The sequence below is a fragment of the Eupeodes corollae genome, chromosome 1 (genome assembly GCF_945859685.1).
Source record: "Eupeodes corollae chromosome 1, idEupCoro1.1, whole genome shotgun sequence".
In the NCBI taxonomy this organism is placed as follows: domain Eukaryota; kingdom Metazoa; phylum Arthropoda; class Insecta; order Diptera; family Syrphidae; genus Eupeodes; species Eupeodes corollae.
This window is the reverse complement of record NC_079147.1, coordinates 212,207,068-212,230,022: the sequence shown is the minus strand read 5'-3', so window position 1 is coordinate 212,230,022 and position 22,955 is coordinate 212,207,068. Positions and strand designations below refer to the sequence as shown.

The window sequence follows — 22,955 nt, the reverse complement described above, 5'->3', positions numbered from 1 at the left end:
AGTAAGAAGTGTGCTTCGTCACTGAAGAAAACTTTGTTCGAAAAATCACCGACTGGGCCTGTTGTTTAAGCACACATGCGATGAATCTACGACGATGCGACGGCTCTATGTGGTTGTAGGTTTAGATCTAAATGCAAAATACGTCATACGATACACAGTCCTACATTTCTGAGAACGACGATAAATCAACATATTCGGGTCTTCTGCATCACTTTTACTTACAGCAGCGATATTTTCAGTGGTACGATGATGCACTGGCCCTACAATATCTGTAACCTATCCAGTCTCTTCGAATTTCTTCAATGTCTTGCGACATGTGGCTGTAGCAGAATCGCCATTTTTGTAATAGAAAGAAGTGTCCACTTAATCAAGGTCAAAGATATCAAACGCACAAAGTATAATGAAATGTCACTAGCTTACTTAGAGCTTGAGGTTCTTCGTGTGCAGAAGGCCTTAAAGCGAATCCTTATCTCCCATATCATCGAGCCTCTATAACTTATTATTACTGTAATTCGTCAAATTATAAATAGATGTGTGCCCTGCCGTATGGTCTTTATCACTAGAAGTGTATATATCCATCTTGAGCCAACTTTATGGCAATTTGCAATTTCGTCCACAATTCAACGACCCTCTTTATAATCGCATACATACTCGTTTATACTCCAACTCAACAGAGGAATATAATAAAACCAGCAAATTTATTTTGCAACAAAAATTATTGCCCCATAAATAATAAACTTTTTGAAAATGCCGGTCGCGATAAAATAAACTACCATAACATTTGGATAATAAGACCAACCAACTTATGGAAGGGCGACCAAAACAAGAGTAAGGGAGATAGAGAGAGAGGCAGAGTATGGAAGAATGAAAACCTTATTATTATATTACCTTCACCTAGGCCCCCCATGCCACATCACATTCACATAAAAATCATAAAAATATACATTAGCGAAATCATAAATTGCTATCTAGCCGCAATAAAAATGAAGAACTGAAAAAAAAAACACAGACAGGCTCTTTCAAACTATTAAGGGCACATAGCACATTCATCCAGATTTATAGACTTTCCTACAAACTGTTGTATGATATGCGCGGCATTACCGCCTCCAGGTTAACTTGGGGAATACATTACTTTTTTTTAGTTGTTTCGTTTCATTTTAATTTTAAATAAAAGCTCACCCTTTTATCTAATGTCCTTATTTTTGCTGTTCTTATTTTATAACCCGAAGGAAATGATTTTAAGGGACACAATTTGATGTTCTCTTCAGGGATTGGGATTGCGTGATAAGATGTCCATCCCTTGAGAAAAAGAAATATACAAACAGAGATGGATAGATATTCATGTTTTTACTACGAAAAGTTTTTAAACCTTCATAAACATCTTTTTTATCGTGCTTGAGAGCTCTGGAGCTCAAGGAAAGGCGAAAACTGGTGTCCTTATTGGATTGTAAATTTTACATGTACAATAAAACTACACTAACAGAAAATTATGCATCAATTTTTCGTTACTTTAAACTTTAATTGAAAAAGGATTTCGTGTAAGTTTGTGGTTAAGGACTTTTAAGTCGTCGTAGTCTTAAGGACATTTTCGTGATTGCAATGTTTTGAAAAAACCTTTTCTGACAAAAACTTAAATTTGTATAGATTTCAAAGAACATACTTTTAACATCTTTTTCTTAGTGTATAAATAAGTAATAAAAACCGCTTTCTGTGCACATTTATTATTATTTACACCGCATTATATGCGAAGGAGAACGTAATAAAATTTATCTTAAGCGAATTAAGTGCAAAGGATGATGCAGATACCATAATGATGACTACGAAACCCAATAAAAACTTCAAAAAAAGAACATGAATATACATTTCAAAAAAGGTTATAGTTTGAAAATTTTGTTGAAGTGCAAAGGAAATGGAGAAAGCTATAAGTTTTGAAAACAAAAAAAAATATGAAACATGATTTCAACTTATTTTATGTAAATTTAACGACATTTATCATTTTTTCTTTCACTTGGTAAAATTGCTTTCTTTATTTTCTTTTGTGTTTTATGAGATTCAAAGACTTTTCTATTTTTGTTTGAGTAAATGTAGTGTTACCAATTTTGGGAAAATAATAGTCTCTGTATCGAAATTTCAAGGAAATTAGTAATTTTATTTTAGATCGAAGATTGCTACAAAAGTTGCTATATATTTTTTCTTCTTTGCAATGATAACTCGATAAAAAAAGTTTTGCAACAAGAATAAGTCTTAAGATGTCATATCAAGTCATTTAAGTATTTTGTGACTCTAAAAATTCAGTTCCTGTTATGTTATATGACGACCTTACGTTATTAAGTTTTGCGCACTATGCATTGTTCAAGCGCTCTTTCCATGTGGTCGAAATTGTATGCTGTCAAATTTTCACCATCAAGAATTGACTTAATTAAATTGTTGAGGACGTTTTTGCCACTTTATCGTCTATGTAGAATTCAGGACTCACTTTGTTGGGCGGACTCTGGACATTTTGGAAAAAAGGTTGTTTCAATTTTTCGACATAAAAAAGAACATAAAGTTTTGTAATCCGTCATGCCCGATTCTAGTAACTGGATGTTATGCTCAAGACCAAATCGAGTCCAACTCTTCAAAACATTGGGATTCCCGATAAGGAGATGTCCAACGATAATGTTTATGTAATAATTAAGAAGTTTAAACTTTGTGTTTGGGGCAATATATGTAATGCTTATGTCGCCTTTCTAATTACAGTTAGTAGTTTGTTTGCTTCTATTAGCTTTGCTTTCAAATGTTTTTGGAGAAATAGCGATGGCCTTTTGTTTATACTCCCTCACGACCTCGATTCTACATTTTAGCATTTTCATTTTTCTTCCCTTGAATATCGTCCTGTTTTGTTGTGAAAAATCACTACCTTCGATTTAGTGATAATTACTTTCAGATTAAATGTCCGTAAAGCTGCAAACACCACAATCGAAATTCTAATGATGGGGTGATTTAAGGCTCTTTTTAGGCTAATTTAGTGCTCTAATCCCGACTTGATTCAAAAATCCCTTCCCTCTTAAACTTGTGGTGTTCCCAGCTTGACGTCAAGTTATGAGGGAACTTAGTGCTCTTTTTGGGCTCCTAAGTTAGTGAAACTCCAAATTACCCATACCACCTAAAATTAGTCGCAAAGTTGAAGTTTTTGGAGACTCTCTAAACCAAACAACATTTAAAAAAACTAATAATGGGGTGATTTAGGGCTCTTTTTGGGCTAATTTACTCCTCTAATCCCGACTTGGTTCAAAAATCCCTTGCCCCTCAAACTTGTGGTGTTTCCAGCTTGACGTCAAGCCTAAAATTAGTCGCAAAGTTGATATTTTTGGAGACTTTCTAAACCAAACAAAATTTTAAAAATCTAATGATGGGGTAATTTAGGGCTCATTTTATGCTAGTTAAGTGCTCTTACCCCTGTTTGGTTCAAAAATCCCTTCCCCCTAAAAATTAATTTCAAAAGTTCAAACATTTTTTATTGCATTACCCTGACAAAATTTGAACAATTTTTAAATTTAAAACTCAAAATAAAATTTCTGTGGAGAAATTCTGTACCCGACGTTTAAAAAAAAAAATATTAAAAAAATACCAACAAAATTTAAGATAAGATAATTTGCAAACGAAAAAAACAGCTTCGTGTTTTTATTCCCACTGGTTTGTGTTTTGCAATTCAACGTGGACAGTTTTTTCCTAGCTGCTTCACATTCTCCATCGAACCATGGGTCCCTCTAGTTTGTTTGGAATTTTCGACACACGCAACTAATAACTCAGCATCATAGTAAAAAGCCTAGTTATGTTTAATTCTATTTGTTTGTGATAATTAATAGTGCTGAAATACCACACCAATCAAAAAGGTAAACCTTTTTACTTTCAATGTCATAAATCAACTAAACTAAATTATCTTACCAAGGCTTGAAATGATAAAAAAAATGCTCAATATGAAAATTTTATTATCATTTTAAAAAAAAATGATGTTGTATGGCAACACCCGTCAAGAAAATAATGTGTGTGTCCTATTTTTAATTCCTCTAAATTCAAAGAATATTTTTACAGAATTCCAAAAAACTTGGCTCCTTTTGAGACAACTCATTCCACTGACCTTTCCTATTTGTTTTAAACTTAATTATGAAATTCGGCGGATGAACAACAAAACCCGTGTTTTGTTGGAAAATCTATCAATAGTAAATAGAATTTTAGACGAATAACAAAAACAATATCGGCAGTATGGATACTACCGATAAAAGTTGAAGTAGAATCTTACTACGGATGGGCTTTTGATATTTATACGAGTCTCGAATGGATCTTATGTGATGTAGCTCTCAAACGTTGGCACGATTGATATTGCATTTGTATCTCGATGGCTGTGTTCGTTGAGTAGTTGTGCTTTTGAAATCATGTGTTTTCTGTTGGGGAAACAAATCAATCTGTTACTGTTGATATCATTTATGTTTGTTAATGAAAATGGACTAACTGGGCAAGAGAAAACAATAGAAAAGATAATAAAGTTTGGCTATGTTTCCACCAAAGGCTTATCTCATTTCAAATCAACTAAATCTTTTTGGTGTTTCCACCGCACAAGATTTAAAAATGATTTAGTTTGACAGCAATTTCTAAAATGCAAATGGTGTTTCGATGTTTCTTATGAAGTGCAAGTGAGATAGTTTGTTCGTGTTAAACAATGAGAACTGAATAGTTGAGCATCATATAAGAATATGCTACATTTTTTTTTAATTTGATTTAAAAAAAATATATATTTTCTACACAAATATGCAAATAAACAGACCATAATGCATTATCTGTAAAACCACCTCCTCTACACAGGTTTTTCTGTAACATTTTGACTGGACTCCAATCTTTGACCGAAATCGAGTCGAATCGAGCTCATTTCAACTCGATTCACTTATATAAAGAATATAAAGAATTGAGACGAGCTTCAAACTCGCTTTAACACCAATTGTTAATGTAGTAGTCTACGAACAAATGTCAAATCTGCAATTGTTAATACCCTTTTTTTGTTGAATCTCAATTTCCAGATGTTTTCTTACCATTTCTTCTTAAAAATTTAAGTTTGTTTTATTTTTTGCTGAAGTTAATTTAAACTTTTGATTTTCCCAAAACTTTCTTTTATTTTTGTTTTTTTTATATTATGATTCTGACAGGTCTGCTTTTTTATATAATGATTCTGACAGGTCTGCTTTTAGTTGTACCAATTTTATATATACAAATCTGGCTACTGCCGATGGTTTTTTTTGGGAATTTTCTACTTTACTATTTATAGAATGCCAAAAATATGGGTATTATCGATTGTTTAAACTACCCTATCATTTCTGCACTTGCCTTCGACGCTGTCAGTTTTCGATGCACTACAAATAGAAATTGTATTCAGTGCAAAAGAGTTTCGGTTCCAGAAAAGTTGAGAAAAATATCAGTGGTGCAAACCATGTTACCCGCATTCGTTCAACTTCCGTTTGCCGAACTCCACAATGTCAGCGTCAAATAATTTAAATTGTCACAACAAAATGTACTGAATTCTGATAATAAGGATGTCCTTATTTTTTATTAAAGTAAAACTAGTTTCGTAAAAACTTTTGTGTGTTAAAAATTACGAGTTAATCGATAATAATAAAACTGTCTCTTTCTTAAAATATGAACTTCTGATGCAATTTGTTGATATTTTTTGCCTTGAGATTTATAGTAAAATTAATGATACTTCTTATTCAATCAAAATCCACACTATTCTCTATAAATTAATAATTGAATGTACAAACATCGTGTTTACTTAATGTCTTTCGTACTTAAATTGATAAACTAACTAAACGTCTCTTAAAGCGATGATTTATTATGTTTACATCAGTCTTCTCGCTCGCTTAGAAATCAAGTCATTAAATTAATGTTAAAAGAACTCACTCCCAAACGGGGATAACAAAGTAATTTGCACACAATTAAGCTTACCCCTCCACCCTCCCAACTATTTCCCCCAATTTAGATTTGAAAAACAACACAGCTGTAATCATAGTACCATAACGAGCATTAGTATAACGCCCAACAAATAATAACAACTCCAATAAAAATTTATATAAATGATGTGTCATTAAAACATGCATAGCATAAACAACATGGACTCTATTTTAGTGGCTAGTCGTTTGTGCATTCAATATGGCACACCTAAGTTACATACTCGACTTATACATATACATACTACCTCTCTCATCATAAATGGTCAATTAACTAAGTGATGATAGCTTTTAAAGAATGTTTCATGAAGACAGCTACGACGACGACGACGACGACGATATCGAACTTAAAAGTCATGTTAATTTAAAAAATCCATAAAAGTCAAGCGAAACTTTAAAAAGTCATCAAATAAAAAAATAAACACCCAAAAGAAGATTTTATTATTTGATTGCACACAAAGCTTTGAATTTTTGTTGTTGTTTTTTTCTTGGTATGACAACACAAAGCCTTTGCAAACAAAAGTGACGACGACAATGACACAGGGCCGCCATGACTGGTGTTTTAGCGCGGCTTGTCAGTCCGATTCTTGAGAGATAAAACGTCGTTTATCCAAAGTTAATTCACCAATAATTCCTATAAACAACAATTTAAACAAACAAACAGCAAATCGACAAAAAATACAGGGTTTTATGGGGGTTTGAATACTCTTCTGTATTTTCTTAAGACTATCAAATCTTTATTATTTTCCAGGTTTTGCTTTCTTGAATTAAATTTAAACATCTGACTGTAACATTGTGCTCGAGTCCTAAACGTGAGCTTAAAGAAGAACAATTGTTAAACAGAGCTAGACAAATTAATGGGTGTTTCTTAGAGGCAAAGAACTTTGAAATGAAGAAGATTAAGGATGGATTTCTTAAATTGTCATGAAATTTTACTTTATTAGTAGAGAGGTCTTAGGTTCGATCCCTGCCAATGCCATCTAAAGTTCTTTTCTCGGGTACTGCTTCTTCTGAAGAATTGACAAATTCTTCAAAATTTGTCATGAGAAGTGCTTTCTCAAATAAGCCATTCCGATCCGGCTGTAGGTCCCCTCCATCCTTGATACACAAGAATGGTTTAGAGTTGTAAGTCACTAGGCCTTAATTTTCAACGGACTATTTCGCCACCCAATTTATTTTTTTTAGAAAAATAATCGCCTGAGAGTGCCCTCAAGGCTGGATCGGATGTAGTCTAATCTAGAGTTACAATTTGTGATGACATTTTTAAGCACTTGTAGCCAGATTTTAACAATAACTCGGAAAATGTTGTCTTCCAAGTGTTGAATTACTTTAAGCTTATCAGCGAAGTTCATCGACTTTACTTATCATCACAGAAAATAGTCAAGAGGCTTTAAATTGCAAGGTCTTGGAAGGGAATTTACAGGTCCTTAAAGTGAAAATATGACGTTACCAAACTTCTTTTTTTAATGTATAAGTTGTGACAGTGTATCAGTTAATGAACAACAAAATTAGTAATCATGGCTCTAAAGCGGTCGCCATTGACTGTAATCTTCTGACCAGCATCGTTTTTAAAAAAGTTCGGAGCAACCATAAAAAAACACCAAACTCTCAATTTTTGTAGATGTCACTTCAAATACGTCAGTTTTGTTTATTGACGTAAACTGAGAGCAACCTTTAGCACTAAACAATATTCTCTTCTGAAAATTGTGATCAACGGCAATCACCGAATCTACGCCTTACTGAGTGATCCTTCTTCAATTCTTGAAATTCGAAATAAGTTCTATTTTTTTAAATAAAACCGTTACAAGCACCTTTTATTGTTTAAAGGCAGAAATGTTTTTGTTTCAATAAACTAAAAAATATTTCTTAAAATATTTTAAAAAGGGTTTAACTTTTTACTGATTGTTGTAGATCAATTTAATTCAGTTTAGTCCTTCCAACCCCCCCCCCAACCCCCTCACATTCGATATATTTTAAAGTTTTTTCCTATTTCCAAAACATGTTTCAAGTGAGTCGTCTTTCGGTTTAGCCTTCAATTGCTTCTTCGCTTCGGTACTAACTCTTCTGTTGATTCAAAACGGTTCTCATGGTGCTTAGTCAATATTAAGAGAAATGATCACCAATTACGAGTGCAAGAATTAAGTGTTTTTGGTATCAATCGAGATTTTTGGCAGCTGAAAATAGTTAGATTACTTATTCTTCCAATATTTCAAAAAGTTTAGTAAGGTCATGGCCTACCCGTCAAATGAAAATTTTGGAGTTTTGGCATTCCTCAAAAATATTATAGTAAGTGAATGAAGTGAAAAAAAAAGTTTCCGAAACGGCACATAATTTTGGAGAATTCCTGTTAATATGACGAAGTAAAATATTTGTTTGTTTCAAATTGTTGACTACACCTTTGAACAAATGTGTCGGCTACGGACCTTGATAATTTAAACATATCTAACATTTGACCAACAAACTGCCCACTTCCTAAGCTAGCACGATCAATATGTCCAATACTTGATGCTAATTGAAGTGAAATTATTCACTTCGGCCGCGTAGAAGTCGCCACCAAAATAGGTACATACTCCTCGTGCATATACCCTGAAGGCAGAGGTCTCCCCCAATATGTATGTATATTTGCTTTGCTGTTTTGACCAAATCGAAAAAACGCCAAACACTTAAGTTGTGTTACCAATAATAATTAACAGCAATTTCGAAATCCCATTAAAGCTAATTTACAATGCGCACCTCGTAGAAGTTAGCTAGAGGTACCTATATAATATACCTAACCTATACTCGTAGACCTATACCTACATATATGGTATAGAGAACTCGTTGGTCAGGCTTTATAGATTGCAATAGTTTACGGCCTACGTGGTATTAGTTAAAGGTATAATTAAATGCATATTATAACCTACGTGTTAGAAATGTTGTTATTCGGATGGATTGAGGTATGTAGTTTTTATTTTGTTCAAGCGGCAAAATGATGATAATAACAGCCATGGACACGATAATTTTCTATTTGAGTCTTGACTTCTCGGACAACCAACTGCGATAACTACGACGTCGAGACGAGGACGCTGACGGACGTAGGTATAGCAGAAGATCATTAGCACCCATTTTTATTATGACCACGCTAATCATAAAGTCTTTCTTATTATTTCCTTTTTGTTGTTGTCGCTGCTTTTTTTCCATTTGCAACGGTCTTTGTAGTCTTGATGGGGTCTCTCTATATTGGCGACGCACGTAGATATTATGCTTCATCTTCAAATCAAATTGTTGACAGGTTTGGAAAGAAGCGTTTAAATAACACCTTGAAGACAGCTTACAACAACTATGATGACGAGGTTGAAGATGGAGATGAAGACGATGATGGTGTGATGGGACTATGAAGACAGAGAGTTGATAGTCGTATCCACGTTCACGTCCATCGTTCAAGACAATTACAGGTTTTAAGAAAAAGATTGAAACAAATTGATCCTAAATATGGCTTGAAGTACATACATGAAGAGTAGACATAGCTCAGGTGTAAACTTGTGTTTATTGGAACAATTTAAAAATTCCATCGAAGTGAAGATGAAAGATCAAACAATTAAGCATAACAAAACGATTGTTATACTTGGTCTCCATAACTTGTCTTCGAGACTAGTCGAACAAAAACCAAATCAACTTTGATGAGGTAGGGTGGTTAGTAGACCAAAAATGGCTATACTCTCCTTTAGAGGACTATGGATATGCTTGAAGTATTTCCACAACCATTTTTCATTTTTAACAATGTAATGGTCAAAGTACACTGACATTTGACACTGTTTGCAAAAATAATGACACATTCACGGTAATAAGTTTTGTTGGATTAAGCTCAAAATAATTTCCAATTTAAAATCATCTCAAAGGTTGAAAGCCTCTTATTAAATTATTAACTAGGTATGGGTCATTTCCTTTACATTTACATCAAAAGTGTGGATTTGTGTGTAAAGCTTTGACCACTTCAAATTGTTTAACTTAAAGAATTGTAGTAGAAGAAAAATGTCAGTATTTCCAGGATGATCATAAAATCCTTACAATTTTTCAAATTTAATTTTGAATTCCATTATTATATTCAAAATTAAAAACTTACGATAAAAATTTAAACATTAATTTTAACAATTCAATACAATTTGATGATGCATTGTTAAGAAAACTTTTATTGGTTGAATTCAATCTCTAGTTTATTTATGTTTGGTAACGTGAAAGTGATGTAATTGTTTAGGCTCTCAAAATTATGACAGTTTTCTCCATTTAGTAAACGGATAACTTCATCGTTTGTCAAGCTATAATTTTCCAAAAGACATGCAAACGGAATTCTCCTAAACATCTGTCTAAGAAATGATGGAAGTTTCGTTTTGCTCAAACCTTTTAGTTTATATTAACTAAGTCACATTTTGCCTTAAAAATCCAAGTTATTTTGCTCTTTTCGAAGCTGTCGCAGGTGATGTAGACTGTTCCCCATTATTAAAAAAGATGTTATTACACTTGTCTTCTGCTTATCGATACTTATTTACTTACTAAGGTCCTCAGACCTGTTAAGTCCGTTAGGGACCCCTTAAGAGGCAAAGGGCCTCCACTAGGCTTAAGTGCCATCGTGTACGGTTTCCGGAGATGTGTTTCAACTCCTTCCAACTTTTGCCTAGTGACGCTGATTCTGTCCGACTGTCCTGCTCCATATGCTTGACGGTCGTCCAGCTCTTCGTCCTTCTTGTGTTAACGGATTCCACTGCATTGCTTGGCCTGCAATGCAGTAGTTACCTTTTCGAAGCGAATGTTCAATCCATTGCCAAATATAGGTTCCTGACCTGTCCTTTTATGAAGGACCTTATTTGATATGCGGTTTTGTCCAGAAAATCCTTAAGATGTTACGAAGACATCTATTCATGAATGTTGCAGCTTTCTTATTAGGGCTGAAGTATTTTTCCAAGTGCTGCATCCATAAAGAAGCACAAATTCGACATATGTGCGAAACAGTCGTAGCTTTGGTCTTAAGCTGAAAGAGTTATTCCTTCAAATTTTTAGAAGCATACCGAACGCCGCTTCTGCTTTTCCGATGTGGCAAATCACTTCTTTTTTAGTTTTGCCTTCGATGGAAACGATACATCCAAGGTATTCAAGGCTCTGCACTTTTTCCACCGGTTGCGAGAAAATATTTATTTAAGAGGATGGTCGGGTTCCGAGGCTAATCATTTTTGTTTTGTGGGAATTAAGTTTCAGCCCCACAAATTTTGCTTCGCTCTCCGCACTTGTTGACATTTGATGGAGATCCATGATCCTATGAGAGAGTAAGCAAACATCGTCCGCGTAATCCAAGTTGTCTAAATCGGATGTCAAAGTCCATTAGATCCCTCCGCTACCTGACAAAGCTGAGTGCAGTACATCGCTTATCACCAACAAAAGCAATATTGGCGACAGAATACAGCCCTGTCTGACTCGACTACGGATTTCAAAATTATTTGACAACAGACCATCGTCCAGAACGTGACATATGGATCCATCATATGTTTCTTTAAAAATAGCAATCAGTTTTTCTCGGATGCCTCTGCTCCGCAAAGCTCACCAGATATACTCCCTGTTACCGCTATCAAAGGTTTTCTCGAATTAACGCACTGTTCAATTATGATCCTCAGGGCGATGATCAATACAGGAGGATCCAGCGCGGAATTCTGCTTCCTTTTTTCCGACCGACTATTCTGTCAGCACCTGAAATGAAAATGTTTTCCACAGCATTCCAATGGTGTTTGATGTCGTCATGTACTGTGCTGTTGATTGTTCTCATTTCGTGTGACAGGTGGTCTCTAAATTGTTGACTTTTAGTCTGGCGATTATGAATTTGGGGGCTCGTGTTGTTCCGTTCGGTTTTCAAAATGTAGCTCTACACAATCTAAGGGTAGCTATTATTAAGTGGTGGTCACGGCAAGTCCCATATCGGCGCCTCTCCTGTTTCGTACATCCAAGAGACTGCTTCCAAAGCGTCGACTAATGACGAAGTGATCCATTTGGTTGGCAGACGCTTGCCTGTAAGTCGAAACCCAGCTAATTTTATGACAGAGTTTGTGTTCAAACATAGTGCCACCAATCACAAGGCTATTGGCGTTGCAGAAGTCAATTAACCTCTCACCATTATCATTGCAATTGCCGACTCCGTGAGCACCCATCCCCTTAGCCCGTTGTTATTACTGCCAACCTTAGTATTGAGGTCTCCCATAACCAAAATTATATCTCCGCTTGGAGTGTTGTTGTAGGCAAATCCTCGTTGACTATAAAAGAATTCTTTCGCTTCATCACCCGCGAAATAAGTCTTCTGGTTGCCGTTTTTGTAAGGAGTAACACAACTCCAGCTTCTCGAGCGTTTCCTGGAACATGACCCGAGTAGGGCAGTACAGTGTTACGTGTCGGTGACTTGTATTTGCCCGATCTCAACCATCGCATTTCGCTTAAACCTAAGAATTCTCACTCTAATTGGAGGAATCTGTCATTGTACCGACCTTCACTTCCTGCGTCCAGAAGCGTCCTCACATTCCAGAAACCAATCTTTGTCCGGGTACAATAACCAAAAGTCGTCAACGAGTTATCATTATATATCCGAATCGTAATTTCGGTTTCTGTAGCGGGATGGTGTTCAGTTACGAAGGGTGCTAATCTCCGTAACCTATCCTGAAGAGTCAGGAAACTTCGCCCTTGCAATTTTTGCTATATTTTGGGATACACAAATCATTGCTGAGGGGCCAACACAAGGAGGTAAAGCAAGAACTTCGACATAGCAAGAAAGTGGCATTCCTGGCCTAAACCAAGTTTTAGACAATCACCAACTACCCGATCTGCCATGCTGCAGTCATAATGCTTCCCCATTAGATCAAAGCTTTCTTTTTAATCTATTTACCTTGACAAGTTTCGATCTCATCTGGTCCATGCAATCCGAACCTATCTAAAAGATAGTTTAACTTCTAACCCCTTAGTTTCCATTTGTTTCCAGGCGAGTTATTATCTGATGTAAAACAATGCAATCATCCACCAGAAGGAACATATCATAGCTAGCCGATATAGAGCACTCGTTTTAAGGATTGCTTTTTGACCATTGAGTTCTTCTTCTGGCCAGATATCATGTTCTCAACCGATTCTCTAGTTAAGGATTCTCATAATAATGCAACACAATTCATTAAGGATATGTCTCTGAAGTTTCTTGGTTAATTTATATTCCCAGTTTTAAAAATAGGAACAATTATTGTATTATTGAAATCTCCTTCTATTTTGCACTCAGCTGAAGATGTTTTAAAACTTTACAAATTCATTCAATCAATATTGATGTGAGTCACCTCAGTAATCATATTGATTCTTATCTTTCATAAGAACTACAATTATTACGAATTGAACTTCAAAGGGATCTGTTTGTGTTCTTATATTGGCCATAAAAGATTTATTTCCGCAGTAATTTCTGAACAATATTTCGTCTTTGTGTGTTACCGACTGTCCTACCCTATGTTCATATTTTTTGATGTTTATTGCTTCATTTAGTGTGTGTCACTCGGAACGATGTTTTATTTTGGTCAATGCGGTGATATCTTTATTTGTCGTTAAAGCTGTCATACAAAAGAAGTAATGCCATAGCTTTTTGATATACGGTAGTGTCTAAGTTGCTATTTGTTTGAAGCTGTGTACTAAGAATGCAAACTAAAATGTCTCAACTCAATATCATTAAGAAGATATGATCATATTTGACAGAAGATACTTTGACACTAATAAAAAATTACAATGACAGTTGTTTACCGACAAATCCAAAATGGTCGCCATCAAATGATGATATGGTCATAGGTACTTCGCTTCTTCTGTCCCTTTCAAATTTTAAATAATGATTCTCACTGTTTGACTTTACTAGTAACTCCCCCCGGACTTTCATTGTACATAAAATGCTTAAAATTTGAAATTAATTTTCTTTAACGATCTGTCATACCTTTTACATATTTACTGCAAATTTTTTATTGCCAAATAAAATAAAAATTCCAATTGAATTGTCCGTCACTGGCGACAAAGAAAAACGTAATATCAAATTGAGAAAGTCATTAACTTTTTAACGTCTTGTATAAGTTGGACGTCTTGGACAAGTTTTGCAAAATAGCGCCAACAACTGACAACATAACATCGACACTGCAACCATCGCTCTACAGTGCCGACAACGACAACCGATGCGACGCACCATCGACAACGAAGTCAACTCATTAAAAAAATTATTGACAGACCGCATTTCAATTCGTATAGGTTAGGTACCTGTATATTAACATGCAGATATGTACATATGTATGTGCCTAGGTATGACATAGAGTGCCAATAAATTTATATTGCCCGAAACGACATTACAGTTTTGATGTTACTCCGCGGCAACTACCATACCATACCATACTATACTATCGGCTCCGACACTGTCATCATCATCAACATCGCCGTCGTCGTCGTCGTCATAAGCTCTATACCGCTATTAATGGTATTGAATACTTTAACAACAACAAAAACAAGCAATCAAATCGCAATAAAGATTCAAGATTCAAGAATTCGCCATAAATAATCCCAATTATGACACTCAATTACTCATTGGAATACCTCGACCGACTCGTATAACCTAAACTACCTTACCTACTACGTTATATACGAGTATACAAACTTATCCGTATAATACGAGTATACATTCAATTATTATTGGACAAACAAAATGGAGGTGAATAGCAGTTAACTTCACCACCACAAACAATTTACAATTTATTTATGGCCGCAGTCAATGGCGGAGTAATAAATTTATTTAACATGAGTTTCTTGGGACAAACGAAACCGATTCATTCAATGGGGATTCCTTTTCCTTATAATACCTTACCCTCTCTCCTCGTTTTACCTCCCTTTGGCTTCTCCTGGCCAACTTGTCGTAAATGATGTCTTTTTCTCCTCGTTAAAGGAATGGCCATCATAAATTGCATATTGAATTAAGTTATACTAGAAAAAGCAAACAAACAAACAAAAAAGCAGTTATTGCTTGCACAAGTAAAACTGTTTATTCACAGTGGGAAGAGAGGGTAGGGGTAGGCCGCTGCCGGGCGTTGAAATTGAAGGGACTGTAAGAGTGAGTGACTCGTCTGTACATAGAAGAAGGCATTTATCATAAATGCGCAAAAATCCTTAGAAGAAACGACAAAGTTCCGGTGCACTTGCAGCACCTTACCGGAAACGGCCATTATACAAGTTGTAACCTATAGTTATGTATATGACGTGTTTTATGTATGATATGCAGGGGACAAGTTTCAGCGTTGTTTGCCAACATGTCAGGCTGACTTGACTTGCTGGGCTGCATTTAGCATTGAAACTCTATAACTGGCTTGAAAGTTTTCCTTCTAGGTCGTCCTTTTCACTCCCCTAACATTTTGTCTTCATGATAAAAGAAAGAGAGAAAGGGAAAAGAAGTAAAAATAGTGGAAAATTAATGTCGAACAATTTTCATTTTCCAAGTGTTTCCGCACCGACAATGCGGCGATCGTTTATCACTAAACTTAATAGACTTCCTTTGTACATTGCTTGATGGTTGTGTTGTTGAGTGGATTTGAGTTAGTTTTATTTCTGTTTAATTTTGTTCCCGACAACTAGAGGGGGTTGTTATAACAATAATAATAGGCCAACATTATAAGACTGAGATGTACATTTTGTCGCAATATTCCACGACCTTATGGGAAAATGGATTTGTCATATTTCTTGGCATTAACTATCCTAAAATAAATATTTGGTCTTTAGTTGACTAAGAAGTACTTAAGAATTATGAAAACCTATGTAGAATTTATTGTTTTTGAAATCGTCAAAAGCAATAATTAAGTGATTCAATTGAATAGCAAAAATGATTAAATTAGTAATACATCAACAACATTTCTAGTAATCAGCAGCTTATAAATAAATCTGAAGCATGTGTTTTGCATATTAAGAGGTTGGGCAGGAATGTGGGTATAAATTTTCTGTGTAAATTCACATAAGCGTTAGAACAATCATGTCGATTAAAAAATTATAAGAATTTTGCTCCCGGTGTGAGTCCACTCAATCCACTGATCTTTCGCATTCTTTGTAAAACTTAATTATGAAAAACGCTGATGACTACATTATCGATACTTAAACTACCTTATCATTTCTGAACTTTCCTATCGACGCTGTCAGTTTCTGACATACTACAAAACATCTACGATATTCCATTCTTTATTTTTGTTTGCTTTCATTTAACTAAAAATTTACTTTAGAAATGTCGGTGGTGCAGGTCATGTTACCGACATTCGTTTAACTTATTTTCGTCGGATTGGGTAATAGCACAAGTAATAGTGGCAAACATATAAAACTTTTTAAAATGTCTGCATTTGTGTAGATTTTTCCTTAAATGGTTGAGGAATAAAAAGAACTCTAACTAAGTTTTCCGTTAAGTGATCTTGTTTTCTACTTAAAATAATTATTTTTAGAATTGATTTTCTTCTTGTTTGAAAATATCTAACAGCAATTCAAAATTACTTGCAGTCTTGTTTTGGATGGAACCTTATTTCTGCAGTGAAATTATGGATCAAAAAAACTGTTATTTCAACATTCTTTCAATTTAATATCTCTGAAAAATGTACAACAAAAGGAGTTAAAATTTTTTAGAAAGTGCAGTCTAAATGAAGGAAAAAGATTTGAGCGTAACTTTTCAGTAAGAAAAAAGTCTGTATCTAACGAACTCCTTAGATGATTGGCCTTTAGTGCTTGAATTGTCTGGATTATTGATTTACTTAGTTTCCTACAAATTGTTCTCCAATTCAAACTGTTCTAAGGCTTTATTGCGAAGTGATAACGAATCCGATGGTTGTAAGCGAATATTCCGATTTATCGAAAGAATTGAGTCTTACACTCGCTGCTGCAGAAATTTCTGTAAGACGGTGAACATTTTCCGAAACTTTAATACAACAGGGGCAGTGAGTCATCAAGAAATACACTATTTTAAAATACTTTTTCAATGTTTCCCAATAATGTTGAATCAAAAATCTGCTTAGTTCCGTGGCAAAAGCATAACACTCAATAATTATCGCTCAAGTTTAGCAATCAAAACCATTCCGTGCCTGTAACCCAAAAATCTTGTTGATAGAGTTTCGTGAAATCTCGCCCTAGAAATTGAGCTTTTGAAATGTTATTCCTGAGCCGTTTTCATCATTTTGACAGGAGACACAAGTGATATTTCCGTCGCCGATTGTTAAGCCATGAGTTTGGATAGTCTAACAGACCAATTCATAATGTTAAAACGACATTAGGTTCTGTCAAAATACTGTCAGTTTGTGTGATATTCCACGCTGAATAATATCAACGTAATTTTCAAAAATATTTACAAATTCCATTTATTGAATATTAGCAGAATTTCAATACAACGTCAAATAAACATCAACTTTTCAAGAAAAACCAAAATAGGCGTGCTAAGCAAATAATCTGCGTGCACTTCTCATTTCCGATTGGCTAAAAATTCAGAACTCGTCAAAAACTCATTCGAGTACGCTTCAAGAAAAAAACATCTTATATTTAAAATATTTTATATTATTGGCCAAAGTAAATAGCAATCATTTATTTAGCACCACCCCATTTAATCCGCATGTTCCTCTGCGTGCTTTACACGCAATAACAAAAATTAAGTACTCATGCTGTATAATACATATATAAATACTTAACCCGAAAATGAACGACGTACGATGCTACTCAAGCTACAATCCGATCATCGTTTAGAAAAGTTCGTCATGCGTCCATTAAAATGCCGCCAAAGAATCTCTCTCATTCAATCGCAACCTCATCCCACATTTTACATATATTTGTTTTGATGCAACCACTTTCCTTCTTTCATTTCTGCGGGCTTCTTCTGATGCTTGGCTATGTGCGGATCTATGGAATACTTAATATATGTGTAGGAAATAGCCCATAACGTTTACGCGTATACCGCTACAGCTGAAGCAACGACAGCTGTAACATTTAGAATGTTACGGCTGCTTTGATCCTGCTGCCAAAGTGTCTTAATAGCGACTGCTTGATGACAGCTTGTCTGCCACTAAACCGAATTTTTCATCGAGCTGTGTATAGTGTGTGGCACTTCAAAAGGCGTCGGTACTTTTGTTTAATGACGAACGAAGTAGCTGCCGATGGCGAATGGTCGTGGCAAGCAGATGTTTGTTTGGCCAATGTAACGCTTCGGGTCGATTCATGTGCCATAAGTTCACTCCTTTTAGTGTGAAGTTTTCTTAGTTATCCAAACCAAAAAAAGGCGCGGGAAGATTTATGCGGCGCGCAAAAATTCCTTCTTCCGGTTAACATTAATTCATTTTCACCCCACAAACTTCAAAGCTTTCCATTCTTCATCGGTTTTTCATAAGTTTTTTGCGTCATGTAATTGAAGTGTTTTTTTTTTTCTTTGCAGCTGGACACCAAAAATAGCCCACTGGCCTTGTTGGCTCAGACGTGTAGTGCCATTGGAGCCGATACGCCTAATCCAAAGCTTTTGGCAAACATCGAAAAGTCAACGAAGTCCTCACATAAATCCGCAGATTGTCGGGATAAAACGTCGCCGGTAGGAAGTCAGTCTTCGTCGGTGTCGACGGGCTCCACGGAGCATCAACAAGTCAAATCTAGCTTTAAGCCTTATGAGTCGAACAACAATCGTTATGACTTGTTGGACAACGGCAGCAGTAGTGCAGGGGCCGGCAACCAATCTAGTGTAAGAGTTAAGACGCCAAAAAGTAACACAGCAACACAGCGATGCGATTCAAACCAAAGTGCCACTTCACAAAGAGACTCACCAGCAATGATTGCTACACCTGGAACAGCAGCGACGACGAATACAGCAGCACGCAAGACTCCATCGACATTGTCATCGGCATCGTCGACGGGTTCGTCGGCGGCCAGCATACACCAGAACCCCGATCAACCAAATCCTAGTCCACATCGTGCCTCATCCAAGGAATCTTTTGGGGGTGGAAACAACAACATCAGTGTGTCCCCAGCTCAGAGCAGTCCCGTGTCGAAATCGGTGTCGGAGGCCCAGTACATGAAGGCTCTGCATGCGGCATCAATGCAACCTCAGGTGTCAACGGCAGGTCAGGCCTACTACTCCGGGTATCCCCCGGGTCTGGGGTATCCCATGGACCTGATGACGGCTAGTGCCCTGATGTCTCCCCATCACCCAATGTTCAAGGCTGCAGCTATGAGTCCCTACTTGAACTACGCCCGTCTCAAAGGCATCGACCCTTCGGCGATGATGACACCAGTTTGCCGAGACCCATATTGCACAGGCTGCCCATCGAGTCCACATTTTCTAAACAAGGCAGCTGGGCAACCCTGTCCAGCAGGCTGTCCGCACTGTGAATCTCCGTCCGGCCCGAAGTCAGCAGCTGCCGCTGCATATGTCCACGCCCAGTTAGCCGCCTTGACAGCAGCTTCACAGCTGCCGTATGTATGCAGTTGGATTGCGGGCGACGCAGCTTACTGTGGAAAACGGTTTGGCACCTCAGACGAGCTATTTCAGCACCTACGGACACACACCGCATCCATGCCCGAATCGATGTTAGCCGCAGCTGCAGCCGGAGGATTTCCACCCAACCATCCGCTCTTTCAAAGAACCTACCCAACGCCTCCATTGAGTCCATTGTCAGCGACGGGCCGGTATCATCCGTACAGCAAACCGTCCATGCTACCTCCCTCTGCTTTAGGACCACCACCGTCTCTAGCAGGCATGCCAATGCCACCGCATCCGTCACTCGCCCAATACTTCTCCCCCTACTCACTATATGGCAATCCGCGCCTGGGCTCCTCTCATCCATAGTACGACAAATAGCCGAACCCAGAAGTCAACCCCAAAATAATTACGTGCGGAATTTTATTCCACTCTAAAATAAAACTTGTTGTATTTGGAATTTTCATCCAATTTTATTTTTATTTTCCTTTTTTTTTCGCTGTAAAAATTCAATACTTCTTACAGTTATGTTCTTCTAATTTTAATTTAATAAAATCTTATATGTAGCTATGTATACACAACACATAAAATAAAATGTTTCAAGACATTTTTGTTATTTTATTATTTTCATTATTTATGTTTTTAACTTTGAACAAGTGATATAAAATAAAAATGGATTAAAGTAAATTATATAATTAAACAAAAAAAAAAAACAAAACACACACACAAATAAACCCACTTGTAAAATTGTAAAATAAATAAATATAGATAAAAAGTAAACATTTTAAGAAATAAAAAATAAAGAAATAAAATTATAAAAAATCACTCATTTTATGAAATTATTTGTTGGTAAGGGTTTCCTAAAAAAAACTGTTACTGGTTGCCAGGGGCTTCCATGAGCTTTTGAAAGGTACGAATACCAAGATTCTGAGTTGTTTTAAAATAAAAATTAGGTGTTTTAATTTACAAAGAAAAAAAAAAACAAAAATTTGTAATACCTTAAAAATAAACTTTCACGACCGTACATTCCAAATGTCAAATGATTTTTTAACATTTTCTGTCTTAAAATGTTCAAAGAAAATACAATACAACACAATTATGATTTATATCTTTTCTTCTAAATTTGCTGAATTAAAAAATAAAATTATAATCTTTAAAATGGGGTATTTTTCCAAAGCTTTGCATAGCAAAAATACCAATGTTTTAAAAAATGTTCATATCTTCTTACAATTTTAGATCAAAAATCATAACTTTCCAAAACTGTTTTCTAACGAATTTTCGAAATTGTATTGTAATTTGTCATTTTGGTATTACGACAATTTCTGTACGTCTTGCAGAGGCTCAATGTTTATCTTTTAAACATTTTCAAGTTATTTTAAACAAAAACTATGCATAATTTTAGGGTTTAAATGTAAGAACTACTACTATGAAATCGCTCGACAACGTTTTGGAAAATGCTTTTTCAATTTTGTCCAAATATTAAATGTTTTGTTGACATTTGTTGAAACTAACTACTCGCTTAAGATGTTAAGAAAGACATTTTAAAAAATATCCAAATAAAACGGCGAATCTTGTTTTCCTTTTGTATTTTATACATAAAGATGACACGAGTACTCGATAGTTTAAATTAACAACTTACATAAGTGTTTTAAGTGATATCAAATTTTTGATCAAACATTTTAAGACCAATGCTGCATGCCTTATCTGTGTTTCAAAAGCTTAAATCGACTTGATTGGACTCCAAAACCTCGGTGGAAGTGCAGCAGCTTTAAAAATTGCCTTGATGGCTTTTATTCTTACTTAAAAATTAAAGATTCGTACAGATAAACAATAGCTTGAAGAGTCGCAATTTTAGGATGTGGATCTGAATATTGTAATTTTGTGTCAAAAAATAAAAGAAAGAATTGTCCTGAATTCTAGTCTCTAAAGAGTTTTAAGAGTTATTTATATTCGGGCCATCTTAAATGAATTAAACATAAGAACAAACAGCTACTTATAGAACAACGAAGTTTTTCAAAACTCAAATAAGCTAGAAATACAATGGCATCACTTTTCTTTTTTTCAAACGATAAAACAATTTATTTCGGTTTTTCTGTTGGGTCATTCTGTCATTTTTAGGATTTCAGATAATCAGCCCTTTCATGAATTCCATCGTAATCCAAAATTTGTACGAATCCCGAAAATACCGAAAGCCTTTTGTAGTGGTAATCTCATACAATTTTGCATTACGAACGGATTTCATGATACAGTACTCCGGGATTCGTAAAAATGTCCGATTACGATGGAATTCATGATAGGTCTGAATAAAACAGTGTTAAGAGCATTATCACAACTGTTGTTATATTGAAAGCTGTCAGTTATTTTGGAACAGTTAAGGTTGACCTCGTTACATTAAAAATTAATGTAGCAGGGAGTCTTGGAAATATTTTTTTCTAAATAATCTAAAACGGTTGTACCCATACACTTGGCTTGCCAAAATGATAACGCGCTTATTCACTCGTTGCGTAAAATAAGGGCTTGGAGTAAAATTGTAACTTCCTTTAATAACAACCGTACCCATCTGATATAAACATTATTGAATATACTTGGAGAAGGTTAGTACCAACAGTTAGTGAGGGTGGTCGTCAGTTTAAAGACAAAGAATCTTGAGCTTCTGCCATTCAGTTAGTGTCTAGCGAAATATTGTCGAACTATATCAAAAGGCTTCAGGGTTGATACCGAAACTAATTTAGGAAATGATTAAAAGTAAAGGTGGCAGTTCCTTCTACTAAATACCCGTCATTTTTTGGAAAAAATGTAAAAAGCATCTTCGGACATTTTTGTGCGTATTCAGTGGAAGCAGAGTGTATATTCATGTTTCAATATTGGAAATTTAATTTTGATTACATTAAATTGTTTCAGCACCGTCGTTTTCTTGAACCAATATTATAAATTGAAACGTGGGTTTTATTGAGCAGATTTTCAAAATTTTCGAGTCTTTTATTTAGAAACAATCTTTCCAACCGTTCAATACAAGTTGAATTGGATTTGTTTAAGTCTGACAAAACACAAAATGCTGGTGTGTTCTGTTCTGTCTCCGACTCCGAAACTTTCTCGTTTTTATTAATGATCTCCTGTCTGAAGCTTCTAATCCTGTTTCGCTGAAGATAGTACCCTTAGCTTTCCATATTCGTTTCTAGATTCACATCCTTGTCCTTCGGATGTTTAACTTTAACGGCAGCTCATGAAATTCCGATCTTCACAGTATTGTCCAATTGGGAATTATAAAACTAACAGAATTTAATACTTTAAAATCTCAACGCAGTCTTCTGTCGTTGAAGTGTAATCCGTCCCCGGTGGTGCTTTTCTAAGCTAGCTGTAATTTACTAAGACTTCAATCGTTCAAAAGTTTAATATAACTAGAATAATGGGAAAGATTCCCTTAAAACAAGCTTAAGCCTTCTGTATAGAATCTAAAAAACAAATTTGATAATGGCAGGCGATAGAACTTTTGGAATCAT

The 22,955-nt window shown here is 35.4% G+C and overlaps 1 protein-coding gene across 2 annotated transcripts in view; it reads left to right on the top strand.

Moving 5' to 3' along the window:
- Positions 1–20,277, top strand: part of LOC129939072 (zinc finger protein Elbow) — a 70,994-nt gene extending 50,717 nt beyond the window's left edge. For both annotated transcript variants that reach the window (XM_056046938.1, XM_056046937.1), the window contains one exon: positions 18,424–20,277. In XM_056046938.1, the coding sequence (XP_055902913.1) occupies positions 18,424–19,824 (1,401 nt within the window). In that variant the 3' untranslated portion in view covers positions 19,825–20,277. The remainder of the gene's footprint in view (positions 1–18,423) is intronic.
- The last annotated feature ends 2,678 nt before the right edge of the window (positions 20,278–22,955 follow it).